We start from the raw sequence: 18,802 nt of genomic DNA on the forward strand, positions 1-18,802 counted from the left end.
AAAAGCCAACATTGCCTTGGGCTGTATTAGGAAAAACATTGCTGACAGGTCAAGGGAGGTGATCCCTCACCCTTGCTCAGCCCTGGTGACACCCATCTGGGCTGCTGGGTCCAGTTTTGGGCTCCTCAGTGCAAGTAGGACATGAGCTTTCTGGAATGAGTCCAGAGAAGAGCAATGAAGATATTTAAGAGATTGAAGCATCTGACATGAGGAGAGGCTGAGAGAGCTGGGGCTATTCAGCTTGGAGAAGGCTCAAGGGGGAATTTCATCAATGTGTATGAATATTTGATGGGGGGAAGTAAAGAAAATGGAGCCAGACTCTTCTCAGTGATGTGTTGTGGAGTAACCAAATTAACCTGGGCACTTTTCACTAAGACACTAACTACAGAAATCTAGCTCCCAAAAGAAAATATATCATCATTAAATAAATTAAAATTTTAAGCCTACTCACACTTTGGGGAGCATACGAAGTGTGGAAACTAAAACTCTGCACAAGTTTGGCACATTTTAGTTGCTCAGCCCTAGCTATTCCATAGTTTATTGGGGGAAACACTAATGAAAATATTACTGAAGGAAACACTATGCTCCCTAGAAGGATTTGTACTAATTGTTCCCAAGGAGGAAATCTGCATATGTGGTGTGTTGGGCTGGCAGGTTTGCTGACCTTCAGCTGTTGCAGTCATTTGATGGCTCAAGGAAACATCCTGTTATTTTTGTTCAAACTAACATGTGACTGTGTCCTCTAAAACCAATCCCAACCACTGACACAAACCAGAGAACAATCTGTCAGCAAACTTCTCTTACGTGCCTTTATGAAGAGGCAGATTCTTTTGTTAGACGTTGGGAAAGTCTTTCCCAATAACTGGCACAAGTCAGTACCATATCTTCCCCGAAAGACATAAAATTGCCCAAGAACAACTGCTAGATAATCCTCCTGCCTGAACCATGGCATGAGAGAGCTAGCAGGTTAGTGGAGTTTGGGCCTGCCCTCACCCCTGCCTTACACATGATGCAGTCTGTGGGGACCCTGCAGTGCTAAAGAAGAGCCACAAGAGCCAACTGAAGCCATTCAAGCTGTCTCACAGCAGGGATAAAAATATGTCCTCCTGCTCCACATGTTAAGGGGGGAAGGGGGTGCTAGGTGCAGATCGGTGCACGAGCCAAAGGTAAAGCTCAAGAGTGCTGAAGGAGGGGTGGACTGGGAGCACTACAGAGAATGGGGTCTGAGCTCTGGTTACAGTTTAGGAGACAGAAGGAATTAGCCTTGGGCTGCTCCTTCTCATAAGTAAATATAACAGTAGAGGGCACCAGTCAGCAAGGGGCATTTTAAACGGCTCCCAGCTTGTAATGAAACTGGAATAGAGGTGGTGTCTTGTAAATAGTAAAAATGTGGATGAGGGATGCAGAAAATTGCTTAGAAACACTAGCTGCTTCTCATGCTCTGCCAGCTCCTGTAACCGATGCAGCCAGCAAGGGTACGGGACAGAGATCCTGACTGCAGCTTCCCTCCCAGCTTTGGCAGCGACTTTGCCCTCTAGCTCTCTCCAGGTGACATTTCCCTTTGTGCTCTGGCAGAGCAGAGGGTGCAGAGCAGGCCATTGCAGCCTTGACCTTTGGCCAGCCAGGGTAACACCTCAGCTACCCACCATGGCCAGGCTGCTCCAGCTGCTGCTGCGAGCAGGAACTTCTGCACAAAATGTCCCTCTATCTAGCAAAAAAAAAAAAAAAAAAAAAAAAAAAAAAAGAATTTTCTTAAAAGCAAACCCATGGTGTTATTGACTCAGTGTTGCCCTGGGGTCTCATGTACCATTCCATGAGTTAGCAAGGGTCAGAAGAAGCCACATGTGAAAACAAGGAAACACAGAATAAAGATAAGGGTCCAGTGCAACTGTAGCTCTTTTATGTACTGTGCCCAAAGCATTGTAACAGGTAAACCCGCACCAGTACAGAGCAGTGGGAAGTGGGAAGTGAACAGTGCAGGACAGAGCATATTGCATTCTCTTCCTGAGGGAAGACCTGTCTGCCAGTGTTACTCCCAGCTGCCTCTGCCTGCCCCATGAAGCAGCATTATTCCACAGGAGTAATATTCCACCCATTCAGGGTGATTGCCTTTCATTTGTTTTTGTCCTTAACATCAATGTCTTTCATGTTTAAATTCAAGTTGCACATTAGTACTATGATTTTCCCTGGCCCACCATGAATCAGCAGGGACCCATAAGCCACTTCCATCTCCCTACAGATTTCTAGCAGCACAAACTATAGAACTGGTCACTGTCATGAAATAGATTGGGTCCCTTGGGACATGAAGACATATTTCTTTCCATTACACGCAAGGGAGATGGCAGGGAACAAGCAGATGGGATCAAAGTCTCCTTTCTAAAACAAGAGAAAGTCCCATTCGCCTTACCTTAATCATAGCATCAGCAAGTTCCTCTGACTAATTCCAGTGCTCGTCATTACAGCCATGCCCAGCAGAGAGAAAGCACCTGGCATGGTGCTTCTTGTGATGAGTGCCAGCTCCTGAGAAAAGAGCTATCTTTAATGGGTACCTTAAATATTTCCTGGTTTACAAAAGTTGTTGTCTTCCTTCAGTTGATGCTCCAAAGGTTTGTGAGACACCTCTGGGCAACCACAACTCTAAGCCAATGAAGATTTATTTTTCATGAGTTTCAGTGTTCTCCTAACACATATTTAAGAGAACAGCCATGACCTGCTCAAAGGAGCTCTGAATTTGTTGTTCAGGTGGAACTAAGCCTAAAACAAGGAGCAAAGTAGATGCCAAAAGTTTGTACAGCAAGAGTCTGAGCACTGACTTTATTGAGCAGATAAATGTGGTTATACATAAGCAAATGTAGTCTGTTGGCTGCTGCAGATATCCAATACACTAATTAAGTGAGAGTGGGGGGAAACAAGTTAAAAGGGTCAAGCTTTTATTTTGACTCAGACTTCAAATATCCAAATGGTATGCTCTTGGGGAAAAATATGTTGGCTCTTACTATGTTATTTTAAAGATAGTTCAGCATGAAGAAGTAAAATCTTACTACATTTCTTACATAAATTTCTTTCTTTACTTAAGTAATTTCGCATATAGAAGAGCTGTAAAAATGATAAACAGTATAAACACTAAAATAAAAAAAGGTTGATATAAAAAAGGGACAATTTTTCCTGTCACAAATAAGCATTGTTATCAAATGGAAATTAAGAAATAACTGATATCAGTATGTGAGTAATTAAAAACATTTTTACGAAGAAACTTGCCAGACTGTCTTCTGCACATACATATAGAGCTGCAGTACTGTTAGTAGTGTTACCTCACTAATAGTGTTATCTAATCCAACATAATTGTTTGGATGACATAAGAATGAGGAGGTTTGGATCTCTCCACTTATTTATTCCAGATTTTATGAGATTTAAGCTTTGAAATGAGACCTGAGTGAACTCCCTGAAACTTGGGATGATACAGAATATCAGGTCTTGACCCATCCTGTAGAGTTTTAACTCAAAATATAGAGAACTCCGAATTCTGTTCCCGGGATTTGGAAGATGATTTCTTATCCACCTTCCGCCCTCTGTCTGCATTGGCTCTTAGCTGCAACTTGTTTCTCTTTTTCTCTTTCCCCCTTTCTGTTCTTTTAACTAAAAGAAATCCTCACCCCTCTCTCTTAAAATATTAATAATTAAATAGTACTCTCAAATTAAGGTCTTTAATGGAAAATGGGAAGAAAAATAAGTTATCTGTTTTTTACAATTTTTTCCTTAAAATAATGACTAAACTTAAAGATCTCTGTAACTATCTGACAATGGGAGTCAATTGGAAACATTCATGTGAAGCCATGACACGTTTTGCATGACCTTGAATTAATTTTCACCTTCATACTTTCAAATTAATTATGTTACACACATGAGACTCCTGGCACTTTGTTAACATCTGGACGTCCTTGTTATATTTTTTACCCTGAAGTCTGTATATTCTTTTGGGTGAAGTGATTTCACTGGGTACATTTCTACTCAAGTGAATGTTCATTGTTTTTGTCATTAATTTTTTCTTTCTCACTGCAAGGAACATTTTGATTAACCCTTACATAAATATAAGAAGAGTATTAATTACTATTAAACTTCTGCTAGTAGTGCCTAGAAAACATCAGGTGTCAATGAAACAAAAGCTGCATCTTTCTTGGTAAGAAAGATCAGTGGATAACAACACTGAACAACACTGAACAACATATACCTAAGACTTACTGTCCTACTTTTTCTATCCTCAGATTAATATCTTGGGGCCTATCTATTCTACCACATTATGGAGAGCTGACTCTTTGTCTAGCTTGCTTAAGATATTTTTTCCAACTTAAACCTAATTTTGCTCCCTTCTGCAATCAGAAAGCCACTTTCAAATCAAACTCTGAGAGTATAAGCATTGTCTTGAAAATATGCAAGTTATTTTGGACATGGGGACAGAGAAATATGCAAATCATGTAATAGATGAAGTTTAATCAAGCTAATATTTCTCCTTCAAAAAATATAATTTGAGTTATTCGCATCCACTAGTATTAGAGTCGTGACTTTTTTGTGGACAGGTTGGGATATGCCAGCTGTTTTCCTGATTGTTAAAATGTTCCAAATTCTAACATATTTTAAGAAGACAGTTTTAGCAGAAACAGCCTCAGTAATTGTGCTTTCTCAGATCCCACAAGAAAAGGCTGTTGGGTCAGGTTGCAGATAGAGACATCCAGCAAAGCTGGAGTTACAAACCCTCTTTGATCCCAATAACTTGACTTTATTCTTGATCATACAGTATTGTGGAAGCCACTGTGTAGATCAAAGAGTTGATTAAGTAACAAAGATTTCCAGGAAAGAAAACTAACTTCCAACCAGTGCTGATGTTTACACTTCATGCAATACACCTGAACAATTTAAACAGACGAAAAGGAAAGGGGGAAAGGCAGCCCAAACATCTGAATGCCATTGCCTGGAAAAGCGTGGTCTGTACATAACTTCAACTAGCCAGAGGTGATATTCTGTCTCTGGAAACAGATCAATTTAGAAAAGAAACAAAGTGCTTATTTAAATCCAAGAGCTTGTCCAAATGGTTTTAAACCATTTCTTTAAGGGCATTAAATAATTCTCAAATGTCCATTCAAGTCAAACTTCCACTGAACTAAATCAGTGCAGTCTGTTTGTGGATACAAAATGATCCTGCTGGACTGGGCTCCTTGCTGTATCACATGTCACTTGTGACAGCTGTGGTGCCTATCTGTAACAGCAAGAAATAGCAGCAACATTCACCAGAGAGGCAATCGAGCTCTCCTGTGCTGGTTGGCCATTTCCCAAACTTTTGGAATGTTTAGTTCTTTGTCATAACAACATTCACTCCCTTTGCATTCCTCTTAGTGAGACAGGAAAATTACCCTTTATTATTACTGCAAAAATTATGCTTCTTCTCAGAAAACATTACTGTTTCTAGAGTAGTCCATTGTCTGGTCTTCTCTTTCCTCTCTGCGAGATTATACTTACACAACTTTTTAAATAAATTTTGTTCATAATACGATTTTCCCTATTAAAAGTTTCTGTAGTAACTACATGCATGCTACGTGATTGGAGAGGGAGGAAAAAGCTGTTTGATTTGCTCATGTGCAAAGCAGTGGCTCTCTCTCTTTCATAAATTATGGTGGATGTCGCAAAATAGTTTGACAGCAGCTGGTCCAGCTTTTGTGAGAAATTGATGAAAGCATTTGACTCAAGCTCCTGCCACTTAAATCCCCAAATGCTGGCTATAACCTGCAAGAAATAAGATATTTTCTGATACATGTTCTAAATGGCAGTAGTGAAATAAGCAACTCAAGCCTAAACTAAAGTTTAGAATTTAGAAAAAAATATTCTTTCCTGTCCTAACAGAGTAAGGCAATAAAAATTTTTTGAAGTTGCTTATTAATGAAGGGCATTGTGTCAGGGTAGGATTGAACTGTACCATAACAATACCCCTATCATTAAATTATCTGCTAATACCAATTATAAAGTCTTCACTGTGGTCAAATTAGGCATGTGTCCATTCACCTCACTTTACTTCTTATACATATATTGTTGTAGATTGGATTTTTCTGGGTAGAAAAAAAAACAGAGACATGAAAAGAGAATCAGCTAACTTCCTGGTATCCCTGTTTAATTACATTTGTCAGGAAGATAAATCATCCACACAAATGAATGTACAAGTGTACTTCCACTCATGGTATTCAATTGCAGTTGAACAAAATAGCAAAATGCATGTTAGAAGTGTTTAAATCTTGTGTGCATCACAGTGGCCATATATGGTACATGAGAACAATAATACTGAAACATCACAAAGCACATCATAGGCTAGACAGTGTAGCTTTCACTTTAATTTAATGAGGAAGTAATCATAATAAAAGACAAATTAAATCACAGCTTACTGAAATTCTTCATTCTGAAAAAGAGTATTAATGCCACAATGAGTGTCTGAGTTGGAGCTGACCACTTGAGATGATACAGCATGCTCCACCGGTTGATTCTAAAAATGGTAGAAAAAGGCTAAAGCCACTTTATACTGTAAAACATATACCAATGGCAAAAGAAAATTACTTTCAGACATAGATGCTCTGTTAATTCTCAAATGGTACAGTACTTCATTTGTAGCAACAGCAAGACTGAGGCATTGAAACATTACAGATCCAGAACTAAAGGCTTTACTCATGTAAGTAAGCTCATTCATCTAAATGAGGACCGTTGGGTTTGAGGCCAGGAACACTATCAGTATAATACTAGAAAAATATATTTAAAATACTTCACAATCATGAATTGAGTGAGAAACCTCATCCCAACAGGACCAAGATTTCCTTTCATAAGGATGAATAATATTGCATCACTAACGATGATTTTGTATTCAAAATTATTTCATGCCAGCACAAAATCTTCGGAAGGGGAAAAATCTCACAAGTATCCATTTTATTGCCTTATCCCGACTCTGTGAGCTATGAATATAAAGCAGACTGTCAGTTACTTTGAAGGAACTGTTGAAGCAATACGCTGCCATCTCTGTTAAATGTTCCTCTTCACTCTGTTCAACACTTCAACAACTCTGTTGTTGAGTGACCATTAGTAATTAATTACAGCCTAGTTACATAAAACTGCTTTTCTTTCAGCATGAGCTTGCAGTTTGACGTGGGTTAAGCAGCTCAAATGCCAACCTACAGGAAACCTAAAAAAACAAAGCAGGGCCACTCAGGGCAGACTTTCATGCCACTGGAGCCCCAGTAATTACATATAGCGCTGTGGATCCACCATCTGATATGACTTTGTCCTTCCTCTGTGCAGGCGAGAAGATGAGGATGCTCCATGCTCCTACAGTCATAGGCTTGCACCAGGCAGGAGCCCTGTCAGGGCTGGTCATCTCCTAACGGGTGCAGGAGCTCCTCCCAAGAGGATGTGATGGCTGAGCAGGGATTTAGTACCACTTCTCCCAGTCCCATTGTTGTTAGCCCTCTTCCATACTATTAGAAGGGAACTACCACCCCTTGTATCTAGCCGCGTGGCCAGATGTTACACGATTGAATAAGAAAATAAATACGGATACCAGATGATTTGGAACAGCTAGGCAGAAGGTGGGATGGGAGTAGCTGCTATACAAACCTTACAATTTCAAGTATTATGACAAATCTTGAAAATTTCCATTTTCGTAATGGTATGAAGTCTGTTCTTCTATGTCTTGATTAACTTCTTTTTGCTTTCTCCATTCACTTTTCTGTACTTCACTGTTTTGACCTGTAGCACCGTACATTTTCTTTGGACTTACAAAAGTTTCGTTGTTCATTTCTGTTTCTTCATCTAGTTCATCCTGGTCAATTATGCCACATTTCTCTTCATTGAGGTTTTCAGGGTCAGCCCATTCCTGCTTCTCCCCAGAAGCAAAGATAGCGTAGAATATCACTCCACTGTAATGCACCAGGGCTGCGATCAGAAAGACATTTTGCCATTCTTCCCGAGTCTGAAAGAATGGTGCAGGTCTCATTAAGTTTGCAATAAAAAGAAATACTAGTCTCTGAATTAGACCACGTATGAGCACATATTGAACAATGACCATGATCACTGTTTTATTCCTGATGTTACGGATAAAACAATTTATGAGAGTCATTGTGAAGAATTTTTTTTTCATAACAGCTAATAAAATAAAACATAGGAATTTTTTTTTTTTTTCTCACAATGAAGTTTCTGTCTTGCCTGTGAAATATTCATGGAGTTGGAAATGCAGGGATTTCTTTAACAATTAATTAATCTTATTGTAGATCAGTGATTGCTTAGGAACCCTACCAGGGATGTGTTGTGGAGCCGTTTTCCAAGTCCTATAAGCATTACCCAGTAGTATGGAGATACTGCAGAGATCCAGCCTCAGGTGGTATAAAATTACATCCCCCTACAGAGATAGTTTATAATAGCCAAGAATCTAGCCCCCAGTGATACTGTAATAATGCATGCTTAAAACAAACAACAACAGAAAAGAGCTGCAAAGACCAGTGATGAAATGGCATTCCCAGGAAGCTTTGAGATGTCTTAACTTCTGTTGCATTACCTAATCCTTTTCCTAGAAAACGTGGAAAAATGTTACCTTATGTTTCGTCATTGCACCAACAATGAGCGGGCACACCATGCCCGACAGCGTCCCCACGCCATTGGAGATTCCCATCAGAATGCTGGCATAACGCGGGGCTATGTCCAAGTGATTCACGTTGAATCCTACAACAAATGAGAGACAACAGTCGGCTATACAGCTTTGTGCTACCCAGCCAACAGGGCTTTCAACAGCCATTCTGGCTGAAGAAGCCTCAAAAAAGTAGGAAAGCCCATTACCATGTATATGAGAAAGAAAGGTAGTATTTTCTTGGTGATAAATATGGAATATATGTTGCAACTTTTTATTCTTTTTCAAAACCTGTTTTTTCCCTACCATGAGGATCATGTTTTATAGAAACTATAGGGGGGTTTTGACCTCATTTAAAGTATCTGTGTTTCCCATCTCATACTGAAACAATGCACTCAGCAGATGTATTCAGTTAAGGAATGAATGCCGCCTGTTTGTCAAATGTCTGATATCTTTTAATTTAGTTAGCAGTGGTTTTTAATACACATTTCCTAGTACTTTAAGTAACAGTTTAACAACATGATAAAAAAACAGAATATAAATCAGTAAGAAAAATGATTACCCTTACTGTAGCATATCTTCTCAGTAATAATTTATTAAGAAATAAAAATGAATAGTAAAAATCAGCTCATTGAATAGGTGATGAAAATTAATTGTATGAGCTATGGATGATCACAAGAAAAGATGACAAATTCCAAGTCCATGGGATTAAATGCAGTAAAGAGTTGAGTAGTGAGAAAACCCTGCAATAAAACCTGATTGATAGAAATGGCCTGCTATGCAAACACCTTGTAACTGAGTGGCAAAACTACTTCCCATCCGTATAATGATGAAACAATTGCAGACCAGCAGTTACTTGGCTGATCAATTTTGCCCAGTAGATCTATCTTCCTGGCAGTCTGCTAGCTGATGGTCTTCCATCTTCATAACAAAAGGGGCTTTTCTGATAATGATGGTACTGGTGGAGCTACAAAAGTCAGTCTGAGACTGGTGAGACCCATGAAAGTGTTAGAAACAGCTATTCTGGAGAAGGACTGATTATAGGACACAACAGAGAGAGGACTGACCTAGGAAACAGAAACTGGCAGCTAATACTAGGAGTGGGGTTGCAACTGATAGCCTTTGAGCAACTATTTATTCCAGAGTAATTCTCTCTCTCCTTTTAGGGACACTGTTTATGGAAGAAGAAAAGGTGGCTGACACTGTGAAAGTATATTAGAAGATAAAGACACAAAGCTGATGTAAACTGGAATCAATAAAGAGCAAGTTCTTTCAGAGCTTCATGTCCTATGTGCAACATGTTTCATAGATAATGAAGTAAATTATTTCTGATATGGGAAGAAATACAGAATACTCCATAAACAACCACACTAAGAGCGAACAGAATAATAAAAACAATGACAGTGAGAATAACATCTTTTTTATCACTAATAGTAAAACTGATAATAAGATTAATTCTTACCTGAAATTGCAAAGCCACTGAAGCCTACCGCTAACACCAGAAAAGAAATAGCCACACCTCTTGTATGAGAATAACCAACCACCAAAAGCAAGGTTGCTTCCATCCCAAAGCCTTCAAATGAAACACATGGGAATAAATTACTCCTAAATTACTATTGGTCAGAGATACCAATAAGGTCTAGCTAGAATATCAACTTAAAATGAGACAAAATTCTTTCATATATTATAGCTATTCTTGAACATATTTGACAGCTTTGTGGATTCACAGAAGCATTTAAGTATTTATAGATTGAGAATATAATTTTTTCTCCTCATTGCTGTGTAAATGACCCAAACAATTGTTGAATTCACTGAGCAGTATAAGGAAACAAGGAGAAAGTGACTCTGTGCAAAGTGCTGAAAAATTCATAAACACACAAACATGATAGGGAAAGGAGAAAAATTTTTCTTGCCTTCAATTTCTCATGGTTGTAGTGATGAGAGATGTTCTTGGCAAATGGAACAAAAGAGCATTTTTCAGGCAAGTGTGCCACCAACACAGTAGGGTATCCCTGAGTATCACAGGGAACTTCCAGTCTCTGCCATATACTGCAAATTAATATTTTCTAGTATGTAACGTTACAATCCTTCTGTTTTGTTTTGAGTTTTGTTTTGAGTTTGGTTGTTTTTGTTTTTTTTTTTTTTTTAATGACACTGTAAATATGCCCTGAAAATACAGTGAATCTGATAATCCTTTGTGAAGATGCATAGACAAGCTGCATGGCACCTCTGACTTCAGTCATCTTTATTTCAGGCAGCCTATGCCATCTATAAATAATGTAAACCAGGAACTGGCAGAGTAGAGTGACTCCACAGGTTATCTGGCTTGAAATTTTTGCCCTAATTTAGTATCTTCCTTACATGTAGATGTCATTGATTTTTCAGTTCAGTGATTGAACTGGGAACAAATTATTTTGTGCTGAGTGAAAATGAGTCCGTCTGTCCTCCGCCTTTCTTTTACCCAACATATCCAGCCTAAGCTTGTCAGTGGGTTCTGTTGGAAGCAACACACGGGAACACGGTCAGTTACTGCAAAGGTGTATCCACTGGGACAGGGTCTCTCCAGCAGCCCCGTACGTGGTTACATCTGTCTGTATGAAATTGCAGGATGAGGCCTGTTTCATCACACTACTCTTCTAGACCAGTTCTTATTACCCTTCTAATTATTAATCAAGCTTCTTGCCTCATCCCTTTTTAAAAAAGCATGCTCATATATGTAAGGATTTATACCATGAAGACATCTTACATCAGCTCTCTAATAAGCATTTCAGATTAACCAGCTGCAAATGCAATCTAGAGTAATTTGTCTCTTGTTATGATTAAACATGGACCAAACAATGATATCTTGCAGTAAATGCAGCACGGAATTAAAATAATATATTTTCAGAATCCAATAGTACCTCCACAATTCATGACCTTCCTTACAGTGGTAGTGGTTAAAATCTTCCTGCTCCGTAAGAAGTCAGCTAGCTGCCCTCCAATGGGTACAATGATTGTCATGACCATGTGAGGAACTGCCGACAAAAGGCCAACCTGCAATTAGACAAATGTGTGTTTACTGCTCATGTCCTCCCTCAGGATTTAAGAGGAAGAGAACAGGAACCAGAAAACAGGAACCATACCTTTCCTTCACCTCTTTCCCCCTTTTCCCCCCACATTGGACACATTTTTATCCTGTATCCCTGTGTGAGAGGATTGCAGATTTTTTCTCCAGCAGAACCTGCAACCAAGACTTGGGTGACCTTAGGTTGGAGACTCCACAACCTCTCTTGGCAACCTGTGCAAGTGGTCAGTCATCCTCGGAGTAAAAAAGTGTTTTTTGAGGTTCAGATGGGACCTCCTGTGTTTCAGAATATGCTCATTGCCTCTAGTCCTGTGACTGGACACTACTGAGAAATGCCTGGTTCTGTCTTCCTTGTGCCCTCTCTTCAGGTATTTGTATACATTGATGAGATCCCCCTGTGAGCCTTCTTTTCTCCAAATGGAACAGTCCCAGCTCTCAGTCCTTCCTAATATGAACTGGAGAATCTCCAGTTCCTTAATCATCTTTGTAGACCTTCACTGAACCCTCTCCAGTATGTCCATGCCTCTCTTGTACTAGGGAGCAGAGAACTGGATACAGTACTCCAGGTGTGGCCTCATCAGTGTTCTGTAGAGGGGAAAGATCACCTTCCTCTATCTGCAGCACGGGATACCATTTGCCTTCTTTACCACAAGGGCACACTGCTGACTCATGTTCAACCTGGTGTCCACCAGGACCCCCAGGTCCTATTTTGCAGAGCTGATTTCCAGCTGGGTGACCCGCCAGCATGTACTGGTGCGTGGGCTTGTTCCTCCCCAGGTACAGGGCTTTACATTTCCCCTTGCTGAACTTCATAAGGCTCCTTTCAGCACATTTCTCCAGCCTTACCAGGTCCCTCTGGATGGCAACACAACCCTCTGGTGTATCAGCCTCTTCTCCTAGTTTTGTGTCATCTGTGAACTTGCTGAGGGTACACTGCCCCATTATCCAGAACATTAATGAAGATGCCAATATCCCAATACTGGGATCAGACCCAGTATTGTCCCCTGGGGTACACTGATAGTTACTGGTCTCCAACTAGACTTCAGGCTACTCATCACCACCATCTGGGACTGGCCATTCAGCCAGTTTTCAATCCACTTCACTGTGTGCTCAACCAGCCCATACATCAACAGCTTGTCTATGAGGATCTTATGGAAGAGAACAACAAAGGCCTTACTGAAGTGTAGGTAGACAATATCCACTAATCTCCCCTTGTCTACCAGGCCAGTCATTTCATCATAGACGTTTGTCAAGTTGGTCAAATGTGGCTTCCCCTTGGTTAATTTTTTGCCAAAGGGTTCTTACTCTTTCTGTTAGCTCTGGTACTTATCCCACATATGTGAAAAGACTATTTTGTGGAGTTTTAGTGATCAGCATGTCATCTTCTAGAAGCTTTTCTTTGAAGAAGTAGTTTAGTGAGAACTTTGAGTTTATTTTCTAAAATGTGCAATCTCCTTACATTGCCACTGAGTCAGTTTTTAACTAGTGAGGTACACAGAGGTGCGACTTTAGCATTTATGAGAGGCAATTAAGAATAAACAAACCTATTTATTTTTAATACCCCTGTTCTTAAGCTCCATGCTGTGCTTGGCCATTCAGAGTGTCATTGCTACCACGACAGCATTGCAGAACCCGAGCACACTGGTTCTCCCAGACTGCACACATAATGATGTTTATCAGTTTGTAGGATTACACTTGCCTAACAATAATTTACAATATAGCAAGTAGTTTTTTAAAGGAATGTTGGGAAAACTTTTCTGGAACAAATATTCTGAAGTCCACATTCATGCTCTGAAGAGGGAATGTAACACTACTGGGTTTAACAAAGTGACAGTGGCAGGGAATATCAATCCATAAAGAATTTGAGCACTCATTGTCAGTGAAGCGTAATGAAATAAAAAGAAGAGGATAAAAATTAACTCGCAAATAATGCTAAACTGCCAGCACTAAACAAAACGTGCATATATGTTTACTTACCTTGTGGTTTTCATAATATATTTGGGGTTTTTAATCAACTCTTTCCCAAATCAACTTTTCAGTTCCTTCTTTTTGCTAATAATTTTATGCAAGCAAGCTTTTATTCTATCAGATCACCAGAAGTATGTCATCCCGACTACTGTGAATAATCTACTGTAATGACTCCTGAGAAATCTGGGGATATTTGAGCACTGTGAATCTTCTAGTGTGAGGTCTGAAGGTCACTGCTTCATCTCAGATGTTTACCTTGCTTATTGCAAACCCAAAGACTTCTTCAAAGTAGGCAGGCTGACTTATAAGTAGCAAATAGAAGGTCCAGCTTCTGCAAAAGTTTGCCACAATGATTGCATAAACTGGCATTGAAGTGAAAAATCTCTTCCAGGGAGTGCTGAATTTCTAGGAAAAATAAAAAATTTTAAAAAATTAAAGGTGTTTCTCAGTAGAGAGAAGGCAGAATAAAGAGCCCAGTATTTTCTAGTATCAGAACTCTCCAATACATTGCATCCAATTTACACTGCAAATCACTTACAGTGCAAGTGAAAGATATCTCCTGGATTAGTGCCAAAAGACAAGTAGAGGAACTTAGAGCTTTTAGGATTTTTAAGATGACTACTGTGCTATTATTGCTCTACTTACTGAAATTACGCCAGGTCTTCTGGAATCCTGCTATTGGGCTAACAGGATCAATACCAGAATCAAAGAAAACTAGAGAAAACCTTGTGCCATTCCCCACTTTTTGGTATGATGCAGTTTGAGATATTCCACTGGCAAGATTGTGAAAAAAGGGTTATCCAAGCTAAGAAATAAATGATAGCCCAGCAAGAGGTAGGTAGATAGCTACTTCAACTCAATGTAATTCAACAAAAAAAGTCTGTGGTACAGGATTTAATTTATCTAACTTGCTTTTAGCATTTCCAGTTTCTATTTATGTCTCAATACTACATACAGCAGGAACAAAAACCACTTCAAAGCCCTTATTCACTTAGAATTCAAATCAGAAGCTCAGATATGTAACTATGGCAATATACATTGACATTCTCCTTTTTTTAAAAGAAATGGTAGTTGAGTTCTCCAGGCAACAGTATGCCTGAGATTGTGTGTGAACACATGGTGGTGGTACTAGTGTCCTCTGCAGTAAAACCACTGTACAGCAAGGGGAGAACCATGACCTGGAATGAGTGTGTGTGTCTCCAGCCAGGACCTTAGTGACTCCAGCCAAACTTCAGAAGCATGCCGAAAAGGACAGTCTGGTACTTTATACTCTCAGCAAGTCTCTTGCACAAAACATGTAGAGAAAAGAGTTTGGAGTTATTTTGCTTCAGAATGTTCTAGAGTAAAAGCCAAGAAGGAACAGTTTATCAAGAAACAGCTTTGTTTTTCACCACTAGCAAAAAATTAGTTATCTAAGGAAATGGAGGGAAGTTTGATGGGAAAATAGGTTTTTGTTTTAAGTTTCCAGGATCCCCTCAGAGAGAGTAGAGAAATCTTAAAACAATGATCTGAGCTTCTGTGAGAGTAGGCAGGGCAGAAACACTGTCTTTAAGCTTTCAGAATTTCAATCATCCTTAATAAGAACTAAAAAGGCATCTGGATAATTTAACATCTGCGCCCAGTTTCTTATTTAGCTATTTCCATTAATATTTTTTAGAACAACATGATAGTTACTCAAGAGCGGGAGATCAGAGTTGTTTCCTCTCTCTCCCCACTCCTTTCCATCCCTAGGTGAGGGAAGCTCTAAAAACCAAGAGCTGAAACAGCACTGTGTGTTTTGCCTGTGACTTGTCCTGTCCTATTACATGAGCCTGATCCTGTAATTTTCATAAAAGGAAAATCCCCTAAACATCAACAACAAATAGTTCTGCTGCTCTTAGCGGCTACTAGTATCGATCCAGTCATATGCTCATCTTGTGCAAAGTTCTCACAAATTATAACCAGAAAAGCCTTTTTTACTTACACTTGCACTAGATAGGCTGGATCCTTCTCCAATGCTTGTTTCTATATATATCTTTTCTTCATTTGTTATTGTTGGATGTGCAGCAGGGCTCTCATAGGCGTGAAGCAGCCAGAACATGTACCAAACAATCCCAAACATTCCTGCAGAGGCGGGAAAAGCAAAGCTCAGTTTTAAAAGCCAATAAAGTCACACTTCAGAATCTTTAGGCCTTGAAGTTTGTTTCAAGAGCCAATTAAGCCAAATCTGCACATAAAATATGCCCAGGGAAGTAATAAAATATGATAACTAATTCTGTGTGTATTGTATGCCTGCTTGCAAAGTGTTTGAGCATTTTGTCATTTGCATTACATGGTATGCATAGGTCAGAGAAAAGGCAGGAGCAAAGCTTTATGTGGGACCTGGAGAAGCAAAAAAGTGGACTGGTCATGGTCACAGTCTGTGTGAAAGAACTTCACAATCAGATTGCAATGGCAAATCTTTTGGTGCACTTTGTGTCTCAAGGGAAAACACATCTTAACTGGGTTGGTGATGTGCGAGGCTGGGTTTCAGACAACTCTGTCACGTGCCATAAGGGGAAGCACGAGGCACCATGGCACAGCCACAGGGTCGTACCCTGTGATGAGAGCACTTTGCACTGCTTTTACTGAGGATGGGCAGCATGGGACAGATATCTCAGAGCAGAAAGTTTCAGAGGCTTTCAGCTCCCCATTAGCAGCATATGCTGTAGCATTCACTGCTAGTGTGCATTCCAGGACGTACCATGTGAGGGTTTGTGCTATAGAGCAACCTTTGCAACTGCATCCAACCCTGTCACTGAGTGACCATGGACTGTAGCCTCATCATTACAATTTTAAAACATTTTACAACAGAAGATTACAAAATAAAAGCTTTCAGAAGCTGCAATAAGTAGGGAATAAATTGGAATACCCATTTGCAACACTTTTATACCCCAAAACAACTTTGATCCATACTTGTTATACAGGCTTAACAAAACTGCTGGCAGTACCAACCTCGTCACAGAGATCCTTTATGTTAAGCAACTCACCATAAATATAAAATACTGATGACCATCCTATATACTGTACCAGCACACCTGCCAGTGGCATGGCAACCACTGCACCTGCATAAGACCCTGAGGGAAAAAAAAGGATTAAGAAAACACATCAGCTATGATAAACAAGCCCAGCTTCCAGTTCAGATGATCCAGGCAGGTGCTCACAGGGGCAGATATGGAGGGATGCCCCGGCTGATTGGCACCATGCTTTCTTTTGCATGTGGGCAATGGGATGGCAACTGTGAAATTTAGCTTGGAGTGGTGGGAAGGACTGGCCCTCACTGGTGTGGGATCACCAGTCTAATTTTGCAACTGGAATGGCTGTGCCCTGTACGTAAATCGGATTTGCAAATAAACCACCACGCAGGCACAAGCTGTTTACATTGAAGTGGGGAATCCTCCTAACTGTGTGACATATGAGGTGAGATCCGGAGAAGCAAATGCCCAAATTTCAGAAGCATTCCTGGTGTCCAGAAATCCTGATGGTTGCAAATATGCTGGGAGGATCTTGCCATGGCTCTAGCCCCATGATCCCACAAGTGCTGCTAGCGTAAGGGGTGTTCAGACCAACCCCGAGTCTGTTTAACCATGTTTAGTTCCTATCAGTGGCGTGAACAAACAGCTGGAATAAATAGACAAAAGTTGACAGGAAAAAGAAGGATAAAAAAGTGCTCTGTGCTAAGATTTCTGATTGGGAAATATATAATACTGGTGAAATATATTTCTGAGTGACTTGTAGAACGAGATGAATATTTAAGTTCTTGGAAATTAATTTCCATGAAGACCCTAGGCAGAATTAATGAAATCTGGACATTTGGGTTCAGAGCAAGACAGTGTCAGTGTCTTCACATGTAAAAAGTGTTTCTTTGAATTATTCTAGGAAATAGAATAATGATCAAAGCTACAAGTTTTGAGAGTCTAACATACTTTGTTAATGAACATTTGGTAATGCTCTATTCATTAGCAAATGCTTATCTGCAGTGGTTCACAGAGACCTTTCTACCTCATTTCTGTGTAATTAATTTTTCCTACAGCAATAGCAAAGCTCCAGGCAAGAATATAGCCAGAGGAACCAGAAACCTGGTTAACACGGAGTTTCCTCATTTTTCCATTGTTCCTGTGCAACTTTCAAGTGCAAGAATCATCAGTCTGTAGCTGCTAAAATGTTTACTGGACTGCAGGATGCATCTTTCCCTAGGCAGTGCTAGGATTTCAATGAGAGAGCATCTAGGGTGGAAGGGTCTCTCTTTTGCTCTGTTCTTCTACACAAAATGGAAACAACTAAATAATCACTAAATCCTGAAGTCATCTGTAGTAAAAATAAAATCCCTGTAATATGAAAAGCTGCTTTTTTTCTTGTTTCACTCTTCCATTTACCCTTTCTCCAGTATTTTAGTGTTGTATTTCCCCTAGCCTTTCAGTTCCACTGCCAATTGACAGACTGTTTTTCCTCAGACTTTTACATTTTCTATTGAATATTCTCTCTCACATACATTTATCTTCAGCTGACTTTACCCAACCATCTGAATTTATTTTCAGTGTTTTCTCTTCCACCTTTCCTAACTGCTTAATCTTCAAAGTCCTACTACTTCTGATTTTTCTCCAATGTTATTAGACATCCACTCACTGTTCAAATTTCCCTGTTACAAATGGGAAGGGGTACACCAAATACAGATGATGAGGGTGTCTTAGGGGGAAATGACAGAATGAAGTAATGAGCAGTGCCTTTCCTTCACTGCCAACACAGCACATTAGAAATTATAACAGAACCATTCCTGGCCTGTACTCTTTGTATCTGGACTTTCTGGGGTAAAAAGGCAGAGGGAGTACATTTGGATTATGCCTTACCTTCCTTACATTTAGCCACCTACCCAAATCCAGCCTGAAGCTGGTAAGGAGATAATAACTTTCACTGTTTTCCCTGGAATAAACAGCTAATTGAAGATTGCAGGGTTACCAAAAGAAGATGAATACATTAGGTAGGCGAGTGTATGAGGAGGTGACAGCTCAAACTAGACCGAGGAAAGGGCCAGACAGGTGTGACACCCACAGTAGTCTTTTCTGGCAAGAAACTGCGGTAGCACAGAGTGACCTGTGGCAAGAACT

The 18,802-nt window shown here is 39.8% G+C and overlaps 1 protein-coding gene across 1 annotated transcript in view; it reads right to left on the minus strand.

The window, feature by feature from the left end:
* Nucleotides 1-6,299: 6,299 nt before the first annotated feature.
* Nucleotides 6,300-18,802, minus strand: part of SLC17A8 (solute carrier family 17 member 8) — a 30,352-nt gene continuing 17,849 nt past the window's right edge. The window contains exons 7-13 of the mRNA XM_033010193.2: nucleotides 16,688-16,774; nucleotides 15,643-15,782; nucleotides 13,935-14,084; nucleotides 11,548-11,680; nucleotides 10,110-10,220; nucleotides 8,615-8,742; nucleotides 6,300-7,996 (exon numbers count right to left, since the gene is read on the minus strand). Coding sequence (XP_032866084.2) covers nucleotides 7,658-7,996; nucleotides 8,615-8,742; nucleotides 10,110-10,220; nucleotides 11,548-11,680; nucleotides 13,935-14,084; nucleotides 15,643-15,782; nucleotides 16,688-16,774 — 1,088 coding nt within the window. The 3' untranslated portion in view covers nucleotides 6,300-7,657. The remainder of the gene's footprint in view (nucleotides 7,997-8,614; nucleotides 8,743-10,109; nucleotides 10,221-11,547; nucleotides 11,681-13,934; nucleotides 14,085-15,642; nucleotides 15,783-16,687; nucleotides 16,775-18,802) is intronic.

This window comes from Tyto alba, unplaced genomic scaffold (assembly GCF_018691265.1).
Source record: "Tyto alba isolate M040663 unplaced genomic scaffold, T.alba_DEE_v4.0 Super-Scaffold_2, whole genome shotgun sequence".
In the NCBI taxonomy this organism is placed as follows: domain Eukaryota; kingdom Metazoa; phylum Chordata; class Aves; order Strigiformes; family Tytonidae; genus Tyto; species Tyto alba.